This window comes from Heliconius melpomene, chromosome 19, assembly GCF_056956725.1.
Source record: "Heliconius melpomene rosina isolate 202511_hmr_F chromosome 19, ASM5695672v1, whole genome shotgun sequence".
In the NCBI taxonomy this organism is placed as follows: domain Eukaryota; kingdom Metazoa; phylum Arthropoda; class Insecta; order Lepidoptera; family Nymphalidae; genus Heliconius; species Heliconius melpomene.
In genome coordinates this window covers 12,085,334-12,106,634 of record NC_140407.1, presented here as the reverse complement: position 1 = coordinate 12,106,634, position 21,301 = coordinate 12,085,334, and the positions used below count along the sequence as shown (strand labels likewise).

Below are 21,301 nucleotides of genomic sequence, written 5' to 3'. Positions count from 1 at the left end.
TATATTATGGCGCTGTCTTACTCTAAGCGGAATGACTGTGGATTTGATGCCCATTCAGGGCAATTAATTATTTATATTTCTCCGCTCTGGCCAGATAAAAACAAAGTCTTGAGTTCTGATGGAAAGTCTGGACACTAGATCTCTCCCTAACTTGCTATATGCTGTATAAAGTGTGAAGTTGAAATATTAATAATTATAAATTCTATTTAGGGAACCACTATTACCACTATTAAAATTATCTTTCCAGTCTTCAAATTTTAAAAAGGTACTCTTCTTAAATACACGTAGTAATGTGATTTAAAGCTATACATCTCAAAGTAGTAAAGGCGAGGTCAGCCTTCTTCACGTATAAAGTGAAGTTGGTAGACAGTTCCCTTAAGGCAGACAAGCCAGTACAAGAACGCGTATTATAGTTCTTTAACTGTGGAAAAGATTTAAAAAGTACAGACGAAAATCTTTATGGAACCACAAAGGATGACTTTCCATTCAACTTTTCTATCAGTCTTGTGAAAACCTCGTGTGTTTCGGTTGAAACTTTACTTTTTCTTTGTTAAAATTCTTTAATAGTGTAATATTTCATGCACAAAAAGTTTCTTGTTACAGCTTTTTTTTTACCCTTTCCGAGGAAAATTCAGAATGTAAAAATACTTTAGAAGTATGAACTTTTTTATTATTTAGTTGTTTTCCTTTATTTTTATTACGAGGTTAAAATATCATGTTATTATAATTAAATAGTATTAAGATTCATGTGTTTAGAATTGTCGTAATCACATTGACTTTATTTCAACGTCAAATAATGTTATTCAAAATAGCAAGATTCATTTTTGGAACGTCAAAATTATTTGACGGCAGCAACTTAACCCCGGTGGTCACTATAAATAAATAAATAAAATATTATAATAGAAAGTAATATTTGGTACTTCCATATTTATATTATAAATTCGAAAGTAATTCTGTTTGTCTATCTGTGACGTGATCCCGGTCAAACCATTAAGCCGATTGTGATAAAATTTCACATAGAGAAATTTGAGAGTTTTGAGATGAAAATAGGCTACTTTTCCTTTCTTTTTTTATTTGGTTTTTCCAGAAATTTCCTTTCTGACTCAACCTTATGGACTCCATGCACGTTAGGTTTTGCATGATGGTTTTAACCTTGCATACATGGTTATGTCGGTTGACAGGCAAACCTAGCAAACTACCGTGTATGTGCTAAAACTGTTATCGGTGCATGTACATGCAACCGAGCAAATAACAAAATTGCTATTATATGTTTCCATTTTAATAAAAATCTAAAACAGTAAACAATATTTTAGTTTATAATAATATTTTTATTTCCTCTTTAATTTACTAACATTAAATCAAGCAAAAGTGCCCAAATTCAGCAAAAAAGTATTTATTCAATATATGTATGTAATTTAAAATGATTTTCTTCATTTGCATATTTTTAAAGATATAATTGGTTAACTGAATGGCTAGAGCAGTTTGATTTGTGTCTTCATGTCAAGGCTGGCTTTGTTTCAAATATCGGCAAACGAAGCACGTTTTTAGTTCTACGTGTACCGAATGGAAATGTAACGTTTTCAATATTTTTTTCTTATAAAGCGAATGAAATATAGCGTTACTATTAATTCTGTTGACCTGAATCTTCCATTCTGTAGTGGATTCTGTTTTTTTCAGTATATATGACATTAATTTTCTTGTAACATATGTATGTATATAATCTAACCAGCTTCAAGCACCATCAAGCATCGTCTGACTTAAGCAGGTTTATGATTTTTAATTCTTTAAAGTCATTAAAATTATAAATTTTGATAAGTTTAAAAGTTATTTATTTAATATTTTTAATTTAAGTCATAGTTTAATGATGATATTATTATTATTTTTTTCAGCTTTACGTTGTATCCCACAAATATTTATTCACCGATAAATTTTATGCAAAAACTAACCATTACATTCAATTACTCAAACATTTACATAATACAAATAGTTATTTTAACATAAGAGATGTTTTACAATAAAATTACACATGATTAATTAAAAAGAAACACCAAACGTGAATCTGGAATTCTAATTAACCCTTCAACATGAATTTACACTTCTTACACAACATTTTATTTGGGTCCTATTAACTAATTTAGGTAATTTATTGCTTGTTGAAACTTTGAATTAAAATTACTTTCATTTAACTAACTTTCAAATACAAAAGTGTCACGCCGTGTAAACTTTTAAGTGCCACTTTTACATCAGTTGTGATTTCGTAACAAAACATTGGTTTCCATAATGATAATAATCCAATTCCATAATGTTTCAATTTTTTTATACTAGATAGCGACATTATAATTGCTTTGCTCAAATTGTTCAGCTTCACGCCGTATCCCGCACACAGCAGGGTAGGCAGAGGGAACCTATTGTTAAGACACTCCGTTCCCCACATTCTGCCCAATTCTGGAGTTATTGTGTTGAGTGGCAGAACTCAACGCCGCGCTTTGCCTCGACACCAGATCGAAGAAATGGAAATATAAACGTAAATAAATATTTCACTTCCTCGAGTGGGAATCGAACCCACAAACTTCGCGTTGCAGTCACACCCTTGTGCCGCTGCGCCACGAAAGCCTCAAATTATTATTATTGACAGCCATAACCAACAGATGGTCGATAGCTGTGTAATACAATAATTTTGTCATTATTGACAGCTGTCTGTATGTATCGTTAGAATACGAACCCATAACTTCGTAGTTCGCTGTTCAACTTCAGCGATGAGAAAGTTGTTAGTATAGAAATAAATAGTAAGCATTCGGTCAACATTTGGGGGCTTGTACGACTTTGGCTTTAGCAGTATAAATCACTTCGTTTATTTTTCGCTGGCAAAAAATGTGCTAAAACTACATTTACCGTTGCATATATTAATATTTTTTAATTAACAATGTTTAAATTTATTTTCACGTGGTTTTGGTTAAAACGGTAATTTATGCGAGTTTAAACAAATTGAATCCGACTCCCTAATGGTCTAACCCAGCTCTCATTTACATTTTTCCCCACAGATAAGAGGCAACGCCTAATACTAATATAGCTTGTCTACCAAATTGTTTTTAATTTTTTAAAGTATATTTTATCATTAAAATTTTAGTCAAAAACTTAATTCAAAAGTGATTTCGGTTTGACTTTTCTTGTATTAAGTTGTATTTATTTATTTCAATGGTTACGTTTTATCTTTCTATCATAATAAACTCTGTTCAGCAATTTGTGTTGAATGTTTCTTATTTATACCGACTGACTGTAAAAGCGACGGTTGCAGGTTCGATTCTCAATCGTGGAAATTCATTATTTATTATTTTCATATCATCGCTATAATTATTTTTTTTTGTTAATTAATTACCAGAGCAAGGCTTTCATTCGGATTCACGCTGTGTCCAGCCTATAGCAGCAGGGTGGGCAGAGAAAATCGAATGTTAAGACATTCCGTTCCCCACTCTCTGCCGAATGAGGCATTGCTTACGTGGTACGCCACTTACTGGTTGACTTACGAGTCAACCCCGAACTTTGCTTTGTTAACAGAGCAAGGAAATGAAAATATGAATAAATAATACTTTATTCCCGTGAGTTGGAAGTGAGTCCACAACCATCGTGTATACAGTCACACGCTTTTACCCTGTTATTAATTCATTATTTTAATAACTTTCATCATTTCATGAAATGAATGTTCAAAGCTTTGAAAAATAGATTTCTTTTTTCCGTTTTAGAATAGTTCATTGCACATTCATTAAATTTTAAATTAAAGACTGATAATTTGAGGTCCAATGTTAAAAATAATTTCTTAATATGATACGTGAACTAAAAGTTTAACCACCGCATTCCCTACGGTCTCATCATTTACGAGAGGTCCCCGGCGCATAATTTATAGATGAAGAGCGAATTACGTATAATTTTACTTAAAGTTTAAATCAGGGATAAATTTAAAATTTTAATTCAATTCGAACAAATTACTACACACAACAGAAAATATTTCTGCAAAGTTATTTGAGATTCTAGTTTTTGATCATTACAAATTTTAAATATTTTATTAAAAACTAGCGACCCGCTAGCAGCTTCGCCCGTTTGAACTACAAAATTACTAATTTACTAATATGCATTAATTTCTTTTTCTAATTATGTTTTATTTTAAAAACATCTATATAGAAAAGTAAACTTTCATCCAAATCAATAAATATCAATATATATATATATAGCAAATTTGTCAAACAACATTCTTTTAATCAGCTTCACGCTGTATCCCGCCCACACCGGGGTAGGCAGAGGGAGCCTAGTGTTAAGACACTCCGTTCCCCACTTTCGGCCAAATTCTGGAGGCATTGCGTGTTGAGTGGCAGAGCTCAACGCCGCGTGTTCCCGCTACATCGAAATATTCAGTTTTTGTTGAAACGACAACACAGTCATTGTCATCAATTGGGTTACCTATAATAAAAAGAAAATATATATCATTAGATTCATAACATTTTGAATTTGCTGATAATAATATAAAATACACGAAGAAATTTCAATTCCTTCAATAGAATTTGTAGTGAATTCCTTGTTACGCCTCATAGCATAGCATTCAACATTTGTTTTGTCTTTTTGTATAAAAGACAGATCCATTGTAAGCTTCTTCCAGACATAATAGAATGAATCTTTCTTTTCTTTTCATTCGCAATATATATACAAGATGACATCTGTTTTTGTGTGTGTTAAAATAAAAGTAAATAAAATAAATGCGTAAGTTAAAGTTGCTTTAGCTGTAAGGCTTTAGAACTTGAGAACAGTACATCTTACAATCTTTAATATGAAGTAGTAGAGTTTCAACTATTTCCTTAGTGGCATTTACATTTTGTATTTATATTGTACAAGTCTTTATTTCCTTTTATATAAATTTTACCAATATAGTAAATGGCTCAGTGGGTCAGAATCAGACTGTAAACACACTATATGTGGGTTTGACGGTTCCCTATACGGAGCAATTAATAATTTCGGTCTGGCAGTACAAAGTGCGGCGTTTAGTTACACCTCTCAACTCGCAGTGTTCCTAATTCTAAGTGGAGAACAGAGTATTTATATGTAAATCTTTTTTAATTCTAGGACTATCGTGGCGCAGGGGCACAAGTGTATACATGACAGGTTGTGGGTTCGATTCTCACGCGACGAATTGAAATATTTATTATTTTAATTTCTTCGCTTTGGTGTCAAGGCAAAGCGCAGCGTTTAGTTACGACACTCAACACTCAAAGCCTCCAGAATTCGGCGCAAAATGGGAAACGGAGTGTCTTAACACTAGGTTCCCTCCTGCTGTGTGCAGATTACACCGTGAGCTATAAAAAATATACTTTTGCCTACTCTGAAAAAAATCTTTTTGCTATATTAGAGATCTAGTTGCAAAGCTAAAACAAGATACCCTAATGAATACACGTTACCCTCATATACCTACTACGTATATACTCGTACGTATTATAATTATCGTCATTATTTTATAAAATCTTACCCCAGATATTCGTAGGCCGCAATACGCCAGCAATCAAATACAGATGTAAAACACTGTGACATCAGCATTCGAATACTCTGCCCCCATTTCCTTGACGACCGTCGCCATTTCATCACGAAGCAATTACGTGATGTTGAAAATGAGCAATATATAGGTATGGTTAACTACTAAATGGTGACAACGTTAATGTTGTCCGTCTGTCTGTCTCTGTGAAAAGGGTTTATATTATAACCTATTTGTTAAAATGCTTTTTGATAGATTGTAGCTAGCATTCGTTCAAACGGCTCTACCTTTTTAATATGTCCAAATAAGTTTGTACGCTTGCCATATGTGTACACATACAAGTTGCGTAAATGCGACATCTACGAATAACTGCAATTAGCTGATTACGAAGAAAGAAACTTAATGGTTCTCGTTCTTAATACCATCAGTCGGAGGGTCTAAGCAAGAAATATTTATTCGTAATTTCACTTAATTTATATACTATTTTATATAAATTTAATAATGTTGACTTTATACTTTCGATATTTACTATATACTCGTAGGTACTGTACCTATTAAATAAATAAATACAAGAAACCCTTATAGTTCTTCTATATGTCTGTCCATCTGTCGAGACCATTAATCTCAATATCGCGTGGACATTTCAGGTTGTATTTAATAATAAATATCCAGATCTATAGTTCCTTTGGAGCATAGAAAAACAATCTTCTTCTACGTCAACACAATCGAAACAAATATGCGTTTATGCATAATTTTTGCTGCACTTGTATGAAATTTCCTGAGGAAGCAAATCCTAGGGTCCTTACGGTGTACCTACAGTTATGAAATTTGGTAAGTTTTCACTTATAGTCTTCTTCTTCCTGGCATTAATCCCGGCTATTGCCAGGGTCTGCCTTCCTACTCAACGTACACCACTTTGCATGGTCTTTTGCGAGTTTTCACTTATTAAAGGAATATTCAAATAATTAAAATTTATATTTGTTACTAAAAAAAAATTACAAATTTATGTTTATAGTTAATTCTATACTTTAAACTAAATGAGTGCATACTTTTATAATTGTACTTCAAATTGACCTACAATTCTCAAATTGGTACGGAACCCTCAGTAGGTGAGTCCGCAACTCGCACTTTGCCAATTGTTATTTTTGATAAAAATATAGCTTCTACTGTAATTGCAGCATTTCCGTGTATAATAACAAAATCAATATTTGCGCAACTCACTCTCCACTTGCAATGTCTCCCAATCGAACCCAAAACCTGTCGCGTGATAGAGTCATTCCACGAATGGCCTCGACTATGTACATAATATACGAGTTTTTATAAAACCTCTTCTATTTACTCTTCTATAGACCAGATCTTGAGTTTTGTTTGATCCAGAGTTGCTTCACCCGCTTGTCTTACAATAATATATATTACTTATGCTATATGCCTACTTTTTGTAGCTCTGTCTGTTTGTGAAAGACCGCATTAAAATTTGCTGCGTATCTTGAAAGTTGTAGCATACTTTCGTGGCAAGCAGCTTTATTTTATACTTTGTGAAGATTTCCTTTAATAATTTTATAAGACTCGAAAAGAAAAGGATCTGTAGGAAGTATACAAACTTAATTGCATTTACTTAAGAAACAACTGATTGTAGAAAATATGAAATTAGTGTATTTTGTATGACGAAGATTATAATTTTAACCATCTCCTGAGGCCAGTCGTGACGCAGGGCCATAAAGTATGACTGTAAACCGGACTAGTTGTGGGTTCGATTCCCATTCGATGTAATTAAATATTTATTTAAAATTATAGTTTGATTTATTAATTCTACCACCAAATTTCGGTGGAAAGTGGGGAACGGAGTGTCTTAACACTAGGTTCTTTCTGCTGATTTTTTTTCCTCAGTGTAGAATTCCACGTAATATTATGATAGAATGATAATACGCGCAAAATTGAACTCCACAATCTCATCCGTTAATGCTTTACGTCCGTTAAAATGGATCAATGAATACGAATAGTTGCCAAAGCGATACGACCACGTCCACAGTAATGATGTTTGGTTCAAACAGTATTATCGTTTCAAAAACATCAGAAGTGATTGAACGAAGTATTTTTTAATATGTTTTGAGAATAAACACAATTTTGTTGGTACGTTATAGCTTACAAAATACAAATTTTGTAAGGATTTATTTGATATTGGAATGAAATTTTATTACAATCTGGAAATAGGTGCGGAACCATCGGTGGGTGAGTCCAACTCGTACTTGACCCATTTTTTTGACGATGACCCTTTTTTTATTTAATAAATTTTGTCATTATTGACAGCTGTCTGTAATAACTTGTATCGTTAGAATACGAACCCATAACTTCGTAGTTCGCTGTTCAACTTCAGCGATGAGAAAGTTGTTAGTATAGAAATAAATAGTAAGCATTCGGTCAACATTTGGGGGCTTGTACGACTTTGGCTTTAGCAGTATAAATCACTTCGTTTATTTTTCGCTGGCAAAAAATGTGCTAAAACTACATTTACCGTTGCATATATTAATATTTTTTAATTAACAATGTTTAAATTTATTTTCACGTGGTTTTGGTTAAAACGGTAATTTATGCGAGTTTAAACAAATTGAATCCGACTCCCTAATGGTCTAACCCAGCTCTCATTTACATTTTTCTCCACAGATAAGAGGCAACGCCTAATACTAATATAGCTTGTCTACCAAATTGTTTTTAATTTTTCAAAGTATATTTTATCATAAAAATTTTAGTCAAAAACTTAATTCAAAAGTGATTTCGGTTTTTGACATTTCAATGGTAACGTTTTATCTTTCTATCATAATAAACTCTCTTCAGCAATTTGTGTTGAATGTTTCTCATTAACATCGTTTGACTGTAAAAGCGACGGTTGCAGGTTCGATTCACACTCGTGAAAATTAATTATTTATTATTTTCATATCATCGCTATAATTAAAATTTATTGTTAATAAATTACCAGAGCTAGGCTTTCATTCGGATTCACACCGTGTCCAGCCTATAGCTGCAGGGTAGGCAGAGGAAACCTAATGTTCGCACACTCCGTTCCCCTTACGTGGTGTAAGTCAACGCCGCGCTTTTCCTTGTTACCAGAGCAAGGAAATGAAAATATGAATAAATAATACTTTATTCCCGTGTGTTGGAAGTGAGTCCACAACCATCGTGTTTACAGTCACACGCTTTTACCCTATTATTAATTCATTATTTTAATAACTATCATCATTTCATGAAATTAATGTCAAATTATTTTATTTTTATTTTTTGTTTTATAATCGATTGCTGATTCATTACATTTTAAATTAAAGACAAAGAATTTGAGGTCTAAATTTAAAAATAATTTCTTAATATGATACGTGAACTAAAAGTTTAACCACTGTATTCCCTACGGTCTCATCATTTACGAGAGGTCCCCGGCGCATAATTTATAGATGAAGAGCGAATTACGTATAATTTTACTTAAAGTTTAAATCAGGGATAAATTTAAAATTTTAATTCAATTCGAACAAATTACTACACACAACACAAGTTATTTGAGATTCTAGTTTTTGATCATTACAAATTTTAAATATTTTATTAAAAACTAGCGACCCGCTAGCAGCTTCGCCCGTTTGAACTACAAAATTACTAATTTACTAATATGCATTAATTTCTTTTTCTAATTATGTTTTATTTTAAAAACATCTATATAGAAAAGTAAACTTTCATCCAAATCAATAAATATCAATATATATATATATAGCAAATTTGTCAAACAACATTCTTTTAATCAGCTTCACGCTGTATCCCGCCCACACCGGGGTAGGCAGAGGGAGCCTAGTGTTAAGACACTCCGTTCCCCACTTTCGGCCAAATTCTGGAGGCATTGCGTGTTGAGTGGCAGAGCTCAACGCCGCGTGTTCCCGCTACATCGAAATATTCAGTTTTTGTTGAAACGACAACACAGTCATTGTCATCAATTGGGTTACCTATAATAAAAAGAAAATATATATCATTAGATTCATAACATTTTGAATTTGCTGATAATAATATAAAATACACGAAGAAATTTCAATTCCTTCAATAGAATTTGTAGTGAATTCCTTGTTACGCCTCATAGCATAGCATTCAACATTTGTTTTGTCTTTTTGTATAAAAGACAGATCCATTGTAAGCTTCTTCCAGACATAATAGAATGAATCTTTCTTTTCTTTTCATTCGCAATATATATACAAGATGACATCTGTTTTTGTGTGTGTTAAAATAAAAGTAAATAAAATAAATGCGTAAGTTAAAGTTGCTTTAGCTGTAAGGCTTTAGAACTTGAGAACAGTACATCTTACAATCTTTAATATGAAGTAGTAGAGTTTCAACTATTTCCTTAGTGGCATTTACATTTTGTATTTATATTGTACAAGTCTTTATTTCCTTTTATATAAATTTTACCAATATAGTAAATGGCTCAGTGGGTCAGAATCAGACTGTAAACACACTATATGTGGGTTTGACGGTTCCCTATACGGAGCAATTAATAATTTCGGTCTGGCAGTACAAAGTGCGGCGTTTAGTTACACCTCTCAACTCGCAGTGTTCCTAATTCTAAGTGGAGAACAGAGTATTTATATGTAAATCTTTTTTAATTCTAGGCCTATCGTGGCGCAGGGGCACAAGTGTATACATGACAGGTTGTGGGTTCGATTCTCACGCGACGAATTGAAATATTTATTATTTTAATTTCTTCGCTTTGGTGTCAAGGCAAAGCGCAGCGTTTAGTTACGACACTCAACACTCAAAGCCTCCAGAATTCGGCGCAAAATGGGAAACGGAGTGTCTTAACACTAGGTTCCCTCCTGCTGTGTGCAGATTACACCGTGAGCTATAAAAAATATACTTTTGCCTACTCTGAAAAAAATCTTTTTGCTATATTAGAGATCTAGTTGCAAAGCTAAAACAAGATACCCTAATGAATACACGTTACCCTCATATACCTACTACGTATATACTCGTACGTATTATAATTATCGTCATTATTTTATAAAATCTTACCCCAGATATTCGTAGGCCGCAATACGCCAGCAATCAAATACAGATGTAAAACACTGTGACATCAGCATTCGAATACTCTGCCCCCATTTCCTTGACGACCGTCGCCATTTCATCACGAAGCAATTACGTGATGTTGAAAATGAGCAATATATAGGTATGGTTAACTACTAAATGGTGACAACGTTAATGTTGTCCGTCTGTCTGTCTCTGTGAAAAGGGTTTATATTATAACCTATTTGTTAAAATGCTTTTTGATAGATTGTAGCTAGCATTCGTTCAAACGGCTCTACCTTTTTAATATGTCCAAATAAGTTTGTACGCTTGCCATATGTGTACACATACAAGTTGCGTAAATGCGACATCTACGAATAACTGCAATTAGCTGATTACGAAGAAAGAAACTTAATGGTTCTCGTTCTTAATACCATCAGTCGGAGGGTCTAAGCAAGAAATATTTATTCGTAATTTCACTTAATTTATATACTATTTTATATAAATTTAATAATGTTGACTTTATACTTTCGATATTTACTATATACTCGTAGGTACTGTACCTATTAAATAAATAAATACAAGAAACCCTTATAGTTCTTCTATATGTCTGTCCATCTGTCGAGACCATTAATCTCAATATCGCGTGGACATTTCAGGTTGTATTTAATAATAAATATCCAGATCTATAGTTCCTTTGGAGCATAGAAAAACAATCTTCTTCTACGTCAACACAATCGAAACAAATATGCGTTTATGCATAATTTTTGCTGCACTTGTATGAAATTTCCTGAGGAAGCAAATCCTAGGGTCCTTACGGTGTACCTACAGTTATGAAATTTGGTAAGTTTTCACTTATAGTCTTCTTCTTCCTGGCATTAATCCCGGCTATTGCCAGGGTCTGCCTTCCTACTCAACGTACACCACTTTGCATGGTCTTTTGCGAGTTTTCACTTATTAAAGGAATATTCAAATAATTAAAATTTATATTTGTTACTAAAAAAAAATTACAAATTTATGTTTATAGTTAATTCTATACTTTAAACTAAATGAGTGCATACTTTTATAATTGTACTTCAAATTGACCTACAATTCTCAAATTGGTACGGAACCCTCAGTAGGTGAGTCCGCAACTCGCACTTTGCCAATTGTTATTTTTGATAAAAATATAGCTTCTACTGTAATTGCAGCATTTCCGTGTATAATAACAAAATCAATATTTGCGCAACTCACTCTCCACTTGCAATGTCTCCCAATCGAACCCAAAACCTGTCGCGTGATAGAGTCATTCCACGAATGGCCTCGACTATGTACATAATATACGAGTTTTTATAAAACCTCTTCTATTTACTCTTCTATAGACCAGATCTTGAGTTTTGTTTGATCCAGAGTTGCTTCACCCGCTTGTCTTACAATAATATATATTACTTATGCTATATGCCTACTTTTTGTAGCTCTGTCTGTTTGTGAAAGACCGCATTAAAATTTGCTGCGTATCTTGAAAGTTGTAGCATACTTTCGTGGCAAGCAGCTTTATTTTATACTTTGTGAAGATTTCCTTTAATAATTTTATAAGACTCGAAAAGAAAAGGATCTGTAGGAAGTATACAAACTTAATTGCATTTACTTAAGAAACAACTGATTGTAGAAAATATGAAATTAGTGTATTTTGTATGACGAAGATTATAATTTTAACCATCTCCTGAGGCCAGTCGTGACGCAGGGCCATAAAGTATGACTGTAAACCGGACTAGTTGTGGGTTCGATTCCCATTCGATGTAATTAAATATTTATTTAAAATTATAGTTTGATTTATTAATTCTACCACCAAATTTCGGTGGAAAGTGGGGAACGGAGTGTCTTAACACTAGGTTCTTTCTGCTGATTTTTTTTCCTCAGTGTAGAATTCCACGTAATATTATGATAGAATGATAATACGCGCAAAATTGAACTCCACAATCTCATCCGTTAATGCTTTACGTCCGTTAAAATGGATCAATGAATACGAATAGTTGCCAAAGCGATACGACCACGTCCACAGTAATGATGTTTGGTTCAAACAGTATTATCGTTTCAAAAACATCAGAAGTGATTGAACGAAGTATTTTTTAATATGTTTTGAGAATAAACACAATTTTGTTGGTACGTTATAGCTTACAAAATACAAATTTTGTAAGGATTTATTTGATATTGGAATGAAATTTTATTACAATCTGGAAATAGGTGCGGAACCATCGGTGGGTGAGTCCAACTCGTACTTGACCCATTTTTTTGACGATGACCCTTTTTTATTATTGCATTGTCATCGGTCCTTGAGAGGCATGCAAAATTGAAAATTAATCCGACCCTTCAAATTCTTTCACGTTCAATAGCTCCGTTACGTACATACATACGACCGAAGCTAATAAGAGTGTTAAAAATATTTGGATTACTTGAATTAAAACAATTATTATTGTTATTGAACTAATATATAATAAGTTTTTATACAAATATATAAAGGCACGTTTTTCGGTAATAAAAACATCGTTTTTTGCCGTCACATAAAAAGACCTCTGACGCAATTGAAATGCTTCCATACTTAAAGCTCACATTCATAAAGTAAACACATAAAAACTATCTTGGGTTACCAACATTAAACTTCTATAGAAGGCTATAAGGCATAAATGACGAAAGGTATCTTACCTTTCGTTTTATGTTTATAAAAAGGAGATTTAGGTATAGCGCGCACTAGTGATTTTTGTCACCGTGACTGTTGCGTCACTGTCACCGTGTACATTACACTTAATGAAGGTGCGCGCATTTGGATACGTGACAATTGGGTGACTTTTTGTCCGCGGAGGACGGCAACACGCCGGTGACGCAACTGTCACCGCGTCCATAGATTTGTATGCCCGTGCGCGCATTAGCAACTAAATGTCACCTCCCCCTTGCAGTTTCCAGACTAGTCGTCTTCCGCATAAACATGAAACAGCAGCGTGTTGCATTGCAGCACCGAATTTTTATTTCAAGAATGGCGTCAAGTTCATCACCAAGGCAAAACGTGTGTTTTCATGAAGATGAAATAGACAATGACAATACAGATTGACGAAATTGAGTTGAGGCCATTGCTCTAAGACAAATGAAAAGTTGAAAGCCAATATTTTCTACGTTTGCTTTTTTTTCTATTTCTTAATATAAGTGCACAGACAACCATCTCTTCGAGATCCATTTTATCAAATGTAAAAAATTTCGTCACTGTCATCGCAAGTGCGCGCAGTGGCGAAAAGTATGGTGACATGTCAGTGACAAAAAAATTATTGTCACCGTGACAAAAGTTACCAGTGCGCGCTAAGCCTTATATATATATTTTTCTTTTCTTATATGAAAGTTCGTAGATTATCATTTAAGCTTTGGTAATTGTTAAGAATTAAAAAATGTGTAACAGTAAGAAAAAAATGTTTAAGATGAGGCCAGAAGTGGGGCAGAAGCAAAAGCAAAAGGTTGTCGGTTTGATTCCTGATACACTTCTATCTATACTAATATAATAAAGCGGAAGAGTTTGTTTGTTTGTTTGTTTGTTTGAACGCTAAGATCTCTGGATCTACTGGATCGATTTACTTTGTTTTTGTTTTGTATGAAAGCTGCATTCTTCAGAAGTGCTATAGGCTATATAACATTACATTACACATATATACTAATATATTTTAAAGTACTTTCTAATGTTTCTAATGTGTAAGTTTACTGTATAACATTCTAATAAATAATTAAGGAGATGTCACTGATTCGAAATGACCTAGCCTACGGGCGGCATAGTATGACCGACGCGAACGGTCAAATAACGTTGATGGTTTTATAAATTTTCATACATTTTCGAACTTTATTTGCTGTTTATAATTAATTTAAAATACAATTTGGTTCTCTTCTTATTTTATTTGATATTGCTGGCAAAAAATATTCTTTTAGGTGGTTTTTAGTTACGGGTTCTAGATACTTTTTCTAATATTAAGAATATCTTTTAGTCACTTTTACTTCTTAAGTTGGTTTTCAATTTCTCTGATATTTGTTTTTCTAATAATATGTCTCTACTTATTACCCTTTTTGATTATTTAAGCTTATATTTTCTTACTAATTCTATTGAAAACTGAAAATAATATATTTAATAAATATTCTTATAATTTAAGCAGGCGTAGCCGCGTCGGGGTCCACTAGTTTTTTTAATATTTTTGTATTCTCGCTCTGGTAACGAGGCAAAGCGCGACGCTGAGTTCCGCCACTTAACACGCAATGCATCCAGAATTCACTGGAAAGTTGGAAACGAAAATGGGAATAGAGTGTCTTAACATTAGGGTCCCAGGTTCCAGTCCCAGGGAAGCTAAAAGAAAAGAAAAGATGTTGTATGACAGTTATTTTTAATTACGTGCTGTTTGTGATTTAAATGTGCAATCAACTACATATTTGCAGTCTTTGACGTCCTCAGTACAAAGTGGCAATTATAATAACTCACTTCTTTGAATTGCAATTTGTATATCGTTAAATATTACTATGTGAAAAGAAATAGATAATAAAATGGAAAACTGAGAACATTATTAAAACAATTAAAAAGAAACATTAATTTCAAATAATAAATAATATATATCAATACTTATGTATGAATAAAATGTAAGAATAATAAAAAAAATCATTTCGTATATTGCGCTATCACACCACCATTATAGCGTAACCTTTTAACAGAAATTCCTTTCATAAAAATAAGTCAGAGACCAGTCGTGGACCACAAGCACAAGCATGTTTTCAAAAAGGGTTTTTAAGTAATATTTAATTTTCTTACGAATATTGGATTAGCTGATGCTTTTACCAAGTTTCATGGTTCAGTTGAAACATGTGACTGGGTACCGCAAACACGCGATTGCGTGATGAACTTACAAATACATACAAGCAGAATGACCCTTACTTATTCCTCACTCACACGCGAATGTGGCCATTAAAATGGAAACCCAAAAGTTATCTTCCAAATCCTTACACAAATTCCTTTGATAATTACTTGCATATACTAGGAAATAGGGTTATTTATCAATAATTGTTTGAAATATGTATTTATTTATTCGCGGCAACCAAAAATAACCAACCAAAAATAATCATCAATTAGTTACTTTGTTGATAATTTAAAGAAAGAGGTGGGAATAACATAGAGAATAATTTCTAGTTTCATATTTTTTAGATCATGATTATAAAATATATGTAGCATTTATATATATTTTTAAAGATTACCGTTTTTTAACAAATTGTTTATAACATAATTTTTACATTAATAATTGGGAATTACATACCTACTAGAAGTTCCACGAAAAACCTAATACATACTGTATTATCTTATTGTTGACCGGCTGGTCAAAACATATTTATACCAAACTGATAACCTTTGACCTCTGTACGTTCAGTTAGACTAGCATCTCCTGTGCGGCGTCGTCCTTTTAAATATAAAATATCAATGATTTTAATATGATAATTTATGATTAATTATTTCACGTCTACTTAGGCAGGCTATAAGTATGCGTGCAGGGCAAACGTAATTTTTCCCAGGTCTATTCTGACCCTGCGAGAATTTTGGGATAAAAAATAGCCTATAAGCTCCGTAACCTCCTCTTATTATTAGTTCCATAATAACAGTTCAGATAATCATGTAAATAAGTAAGTGTAGTAAGTTCAAGTGCATGTACAAGTAGTACAAGTAGTACACATGGTTATTTTGAAATCACAGACAAACCTTTCAATTTTATTTATATGTAAGCGTAGATAATTACAAGCAAAAGAAAATATATCATTTTAATCCTTCAAAACTATCTTATATGATTGTTTCTTTATATGTGATGGAAATTTACATTACTCTCTAATGAAAATGAAAAAAATCCTATATCTTGAAATCTTAGTGTTTTCAATTGGAAGTAGTTTTACAAACAATATTAAACAACAGAACATCGAGAACTAAAGATTTTGCCAATGTTGTATAAAATAATACTTTTAGCAAGAAGCAGCGGAGAAAATTCTTTAAATTGATACAACTTTTTTATTTATGAACCAATTATAATAGAACAAACACTAAATGTTATAAGAATTTTGCCAAGAACCAATAAGAGAAACTGCCTTTAAAATTGTAAGCTTAAACCATTTTTGAGATTAGGGTGAACAAAGGCACATACAAACAGACAATAATAGTTTCCTGATAAATCGTCAATGTACAGACGTCAATTACGATTTTTTTTATAAGTATAGATATTATAAAATATAAATATCGCTTATTAGAATTTTAAACCCTCATCTAAGGCGAGGTTGTCTATAAAACCAATGTGACGTTAACCACTTCCAATTGTTTGTGCTGGTCCACACTAACTAGAGAGAGAGGGAGAGAGAGAGCCAGGACTGCTGGCTGGTGTTTCAGAAAATAGTAAATTAATATAATAATATTTCATTTGGTTACAGATAAAGCGTAACGATGCGTTCACATAAATCAACGACGATGAACATTTGAGGTGAGTCAGCAGCAATAGTTATTATCATTAATTAAACTTTACAATTTGAATTTTGAGATCTGTGATTAAAGACAGTTCCTTCATCTAGAGCATCGAAATTATTCAGTTCTTTTGTAATACGATATACGATAATCACAATATAGTCGTAGACGTCTAGATCTTAAATGTAAACTTCTAGGTCTAACTCAGCTGCTGGGGTTCCACATCAGAATTCCGTTGTATAATGTCGAGTGAAAATATTCATATGTTTAACTTTTTTTATGTCAACAAAAAGTGCTTATCATGTTGACCAACTTTACCTAAGTTGCTATAATATATTATCACCAGAATTATGAGAGACTATTGTCTCTCAATATCAATCAATATTAAAGCAAAATATATGTAGGGGCGACACATTGAGTTACAAAGTGAGCTTTAAATGTAATTACAGTATTATTTTACTGTTAAAATGGACATTACAAATGAATGACACAATCAACATTTTTTTCTTTTCACAGGGACGTGGCTACATATGGAATGACGTGCGGTGGTGAAGACGGCAGGTGTGGCGCAGGTTGATCAGGCGCGTGGCATGTGGCTGCTAATGCTTGCGCTGGCGGTAGCCGTCTCCGCTGAATGTCCCCGTCACTGCGAGTGCAAGTGGCGAAGCGGAAAAGAATCTGCCGTATGTGCTAGAGCTGGTCTCAGCGTTGTTCCTCCCCGGCTAGATCCTACTACTCAACTACTAGATTTGGCTGAAAATCGCCTAACGACTCTGCGTGATGATGCATTTTCATTAGCGGGACTATTAAACCTTCAACGTCTTTACATTCCATCTTGTAATTTGAAAGTCATCCGACCATATGCATTTCGAGCACTTGTAAATCTCGTCGAATTAGATCTCTCTCGGAATCGCCTTGAATCGATACCATCACATGCATTTGATTCCATACCTGAGTTACGAGAACTACGCCTTGGTGGTAACCCTATAACAAAAATCAAAGACGAAGCTTTTTCAGCCCTGCCACATTTAGTTCGGTTAACACTAAGCTCGTGTAAAATTTTGGAAATCGAACCAAGAGGCTTTAAAGGTTTAGAGGGGACACTAGAATATTTGGAGCTTAGTAAAAACAAACTTCAAGTTTTACATGTGGCAGTGTTAGCACCATTACGATCTTTAAAAGGATTAGAACTTGCGAGTAATCCGTGGAATTGCAACTGTGAACTTAGACCCCTGCGAGATTGGATGATAAGAAAAAATGTCCCAGCTACAGTTGTACCTGATTGCGCACTACCACCACGGTTATTGACACAGTCATGGGATCGACTAGATTTAGAAGATTTTGCATGTCTTCCGGAAGTAACGGGGTCCTCAAATAATTTTAAGGGACTCGAAGGAGAAGAAGTAACGTTGGTCTGCAGGGTAAATGGTGTTCCAGCTCCTAGAGTACGATGGGTAAAAGCAGGGCGTCTTTTGGGAAACACAACTATGACATCTAATTTCAATACAGGACGAAGCTTTACATTGCGAAGTGAAGGACAAATGAGCAATTTAACCATAAGGTCAGCAGATATTCAAGATTCAGGGTTGTACACATGTAATGCAGAAAATAGAGCTGGGAAAGCCGAAGTAGTTCTAAGTTTAACTATTGAAAAGAAACCTCATAGTAAAGGTTTTGGTGGCAAAGCTCTCATGGCAGGGATGGCAGTTTCTGCCGTAATTGTGCTTAGTTCTTGTTTAATAGGTTTATGTGCATATGAAACTCGTAAAAAGAGGCAAGTTGATAGGTGGAACGAACAAATAGTTACCACCAACCATCATGATAATTATGAAAAAATTGAGGCAAATTTAAAAACAAATGCAGAAGTCTCACGTGTTGCTTTGTCTGATATAAATAGGAAAAGAGGCGATTATAGAAATGTTCCTTCGCATGATCCCGAAGAGGAAAATAATACTTATGGAAGAGAAGAAATAAGAGACAGAAGGGATCCCTCCACGCCTCCTCTTGAAACAAGATGGCGACGACATGATATAGAATCAACATCAAGAAAAGGGGAACATATACAAGATTTACACATACCACGACTAAGTGAATATAACATAAGGTAATAGTATAAATTGTACTGCTGTACTTACTGTATTACTTATATAAGCGTTTTATTTTTTATTATAGATAGCACTCATATCCAAAAGTATATGTATATAGTGTCTAGTATTAGTTGTATATTCTTAGTTCAAACTAAAAAGAAAGAAGAAATATGAAATGGAAAATAGCAAATGTAAAAAAGAATATTTTAATATCCCTTTTAAAAAAATATGCTTTATGAAATATATAAACATTTAATTTTTTTCATAGTTTTTCCTTTTTAACTTATATATTTCTTCTTGCAGAACCGACGCGACGCCCGAATCAATGCAGAGTTCAAAATCAGCTGGAATATTAAGCGGTCATGCGGAGATTCTATCGGAGAATAATCGTTATAATAATAATTCTCGGTCATGTAGTAGACCTCGGCAACGAGATCGTCTGGATAATGATTTATCTGGCAGTGACAGTGAAAAGAATTATCCTGATTTGATAGAGATGAGTGCTTTAGGCACTGCTTCGTATTTTCGAAACGATGTGAAACATGATCCGTATTATTTTTATACGATTCCAAGAAGAAAAGATGGTGACAGTCGAAGCCCACTTTTAAGTAGTCGTAGAAATAGTGCAGGGGGCGATTCAATTACATTTCTTGACAGAAGCTATGACAAAAGCAGACACAGAGCAAGTGGACGTCGATCTAATAGTTTCTTGGATCTCTCCGCAAGTGGAAACCGTATGCGTCGCAATCCCAGTTTACCGGCATCACCGTCTAGGGAGCAATCGTCCGTTCCGTCCGCTACTCCACTCCTAGATTTATCTGGTCTCAGAGATTATTCACGTACAGGTCAGCCATTTGATGATTTTGATTTTCGAGCTTCACAATTAGAAAAGTTTTTAGAAGAATACAGAACTCTAAGGGAACAACTTTCAAGAATGAAAGAAACTAGGGAAAATCTACAAAGAACAAGAGCTGTAGAAAACGAAGATTTAAGAGCTATACTCAAAGGGAAGCCTAGTATAGCTGTCACAGAAACGTCATCATCTGTAGCTTTGGCAGATGCAGCATCCCCATTGGCTCTAAGTCCTCCGGAGTATAGGTCCCAAGGGTCAAGGCCAGAATGGCTGACCACACTACTATATCGTAACTAATATCCATTTGTAAATATAGATATTTGAACTGATGTTAATAATAAGCAATTAAATTGTTTGTAAGCAAAGTGATAAATAGTGTCATTCTTTTCAAGTTGAAATAAATTTTGAATCTAAGCTTGTCGTTTTTATTTTACGCTGTTTGTTTCTATTCTCAAAAAATAAATTAAAATAAACAATCTCAGATTTAAAACTATACTTATATGCACAAGCTAAGAAGTTAAAAAATAATATTTTAATTACTGTACTTCATAGAACTTGATAAATAATAAATGATTATTATTGATGCTTACGGTATGTACCTACTTACAATTTAAAATCCATTATTTTTGGAGTCACCTGGAGCTGCTTTAAATTCTATCATCAGATCTTGAATTGCATGTGCAGTGCGTTGCAATAGGAATTGGGAAGTAAGCTCTTTCAAATAAAAAATAAAATCATAAATGACGGAGAAATCGACGAAAGTAAATAAAAAAATACTAATTGTTGTCGAATATAGAACCTTCTCTTTTTCTGAAGTCGGTTAAAAATCTGTATATACAAAACCTATATTGAGGCCAGTCGTAGCGCAGAGGCACAAAGTGTGACTGTAAAATTTTCACCCCAATTATCATCCCAATCTATTTTAATATCAAAAAATATTTTACAACATATTGGCGCGAAAACAAGAAAACACAATAAATAAATGTATAAAAATGACAGATTCTAAATTCAAAAGTAATATTTAATTTATATTTAATTGTAACAGTATTTATGGCCAGACTAAGTATATACATATGTATAGTTTTCATAGTGTAAAATTTAAGTTAAAAAATAAAAATTAAGTCAAGCATTCAGTTTTAAGCATTCATTTGGCACAAAATAAAATATTCCTTATACAATTGAATCGTATTTTTTAAATAAATAAACTAATAAAGAAAATACCAAATATAAACGATTTATGTAGTTCCTTTATTAGATTTAAGTTTCAAAAGCCCTCATTGTAGATACTAAAACCTATTTTACGCTGCCAAAACCATCTAACTTTTAAGCGGAGTTAC

The 21,301-nt window shown here is 33.2% G+C and overlaps 1 protein-coding gene across 1 annotated transcript in view; it reads left to right on the top strand.

Annotated features, from left to right (window-relative positions):
• The window catches only part of kek3 (leucine-rich repeat, immunoglobulin-like domain-containing kekkon 3 protein), a 34,659-nt gene extending 14,281 nt beyond the window's left edge, over window positions 1-20,378 (top strand). Inside the window, exons 2-4 of the mRNA XM_085203231.1 lie at window positions 16,994-17,043; window positions 17,541-19,128; window positions 19,415-20,378. Coding sequence (XP_085059357.1) covers window positions 17,615-19,128; window positions 19,415-20,261 — 2,361 coding nt within the window. The 5' untranslated portion in view covers window positions 16,994-17,043; window positions 17,541-17,614 and the 3' untranslated portion in view covers window positions 20,262-20,378. The remainder of the gene's footprint in view (window positions 1-16,993; window positions 17,044-17,540; window positions 19,129-19,414) is intronic.
• The last annotated feature ends 923 nt before the right edge of the window (window positions 20,379-21,301 follow it).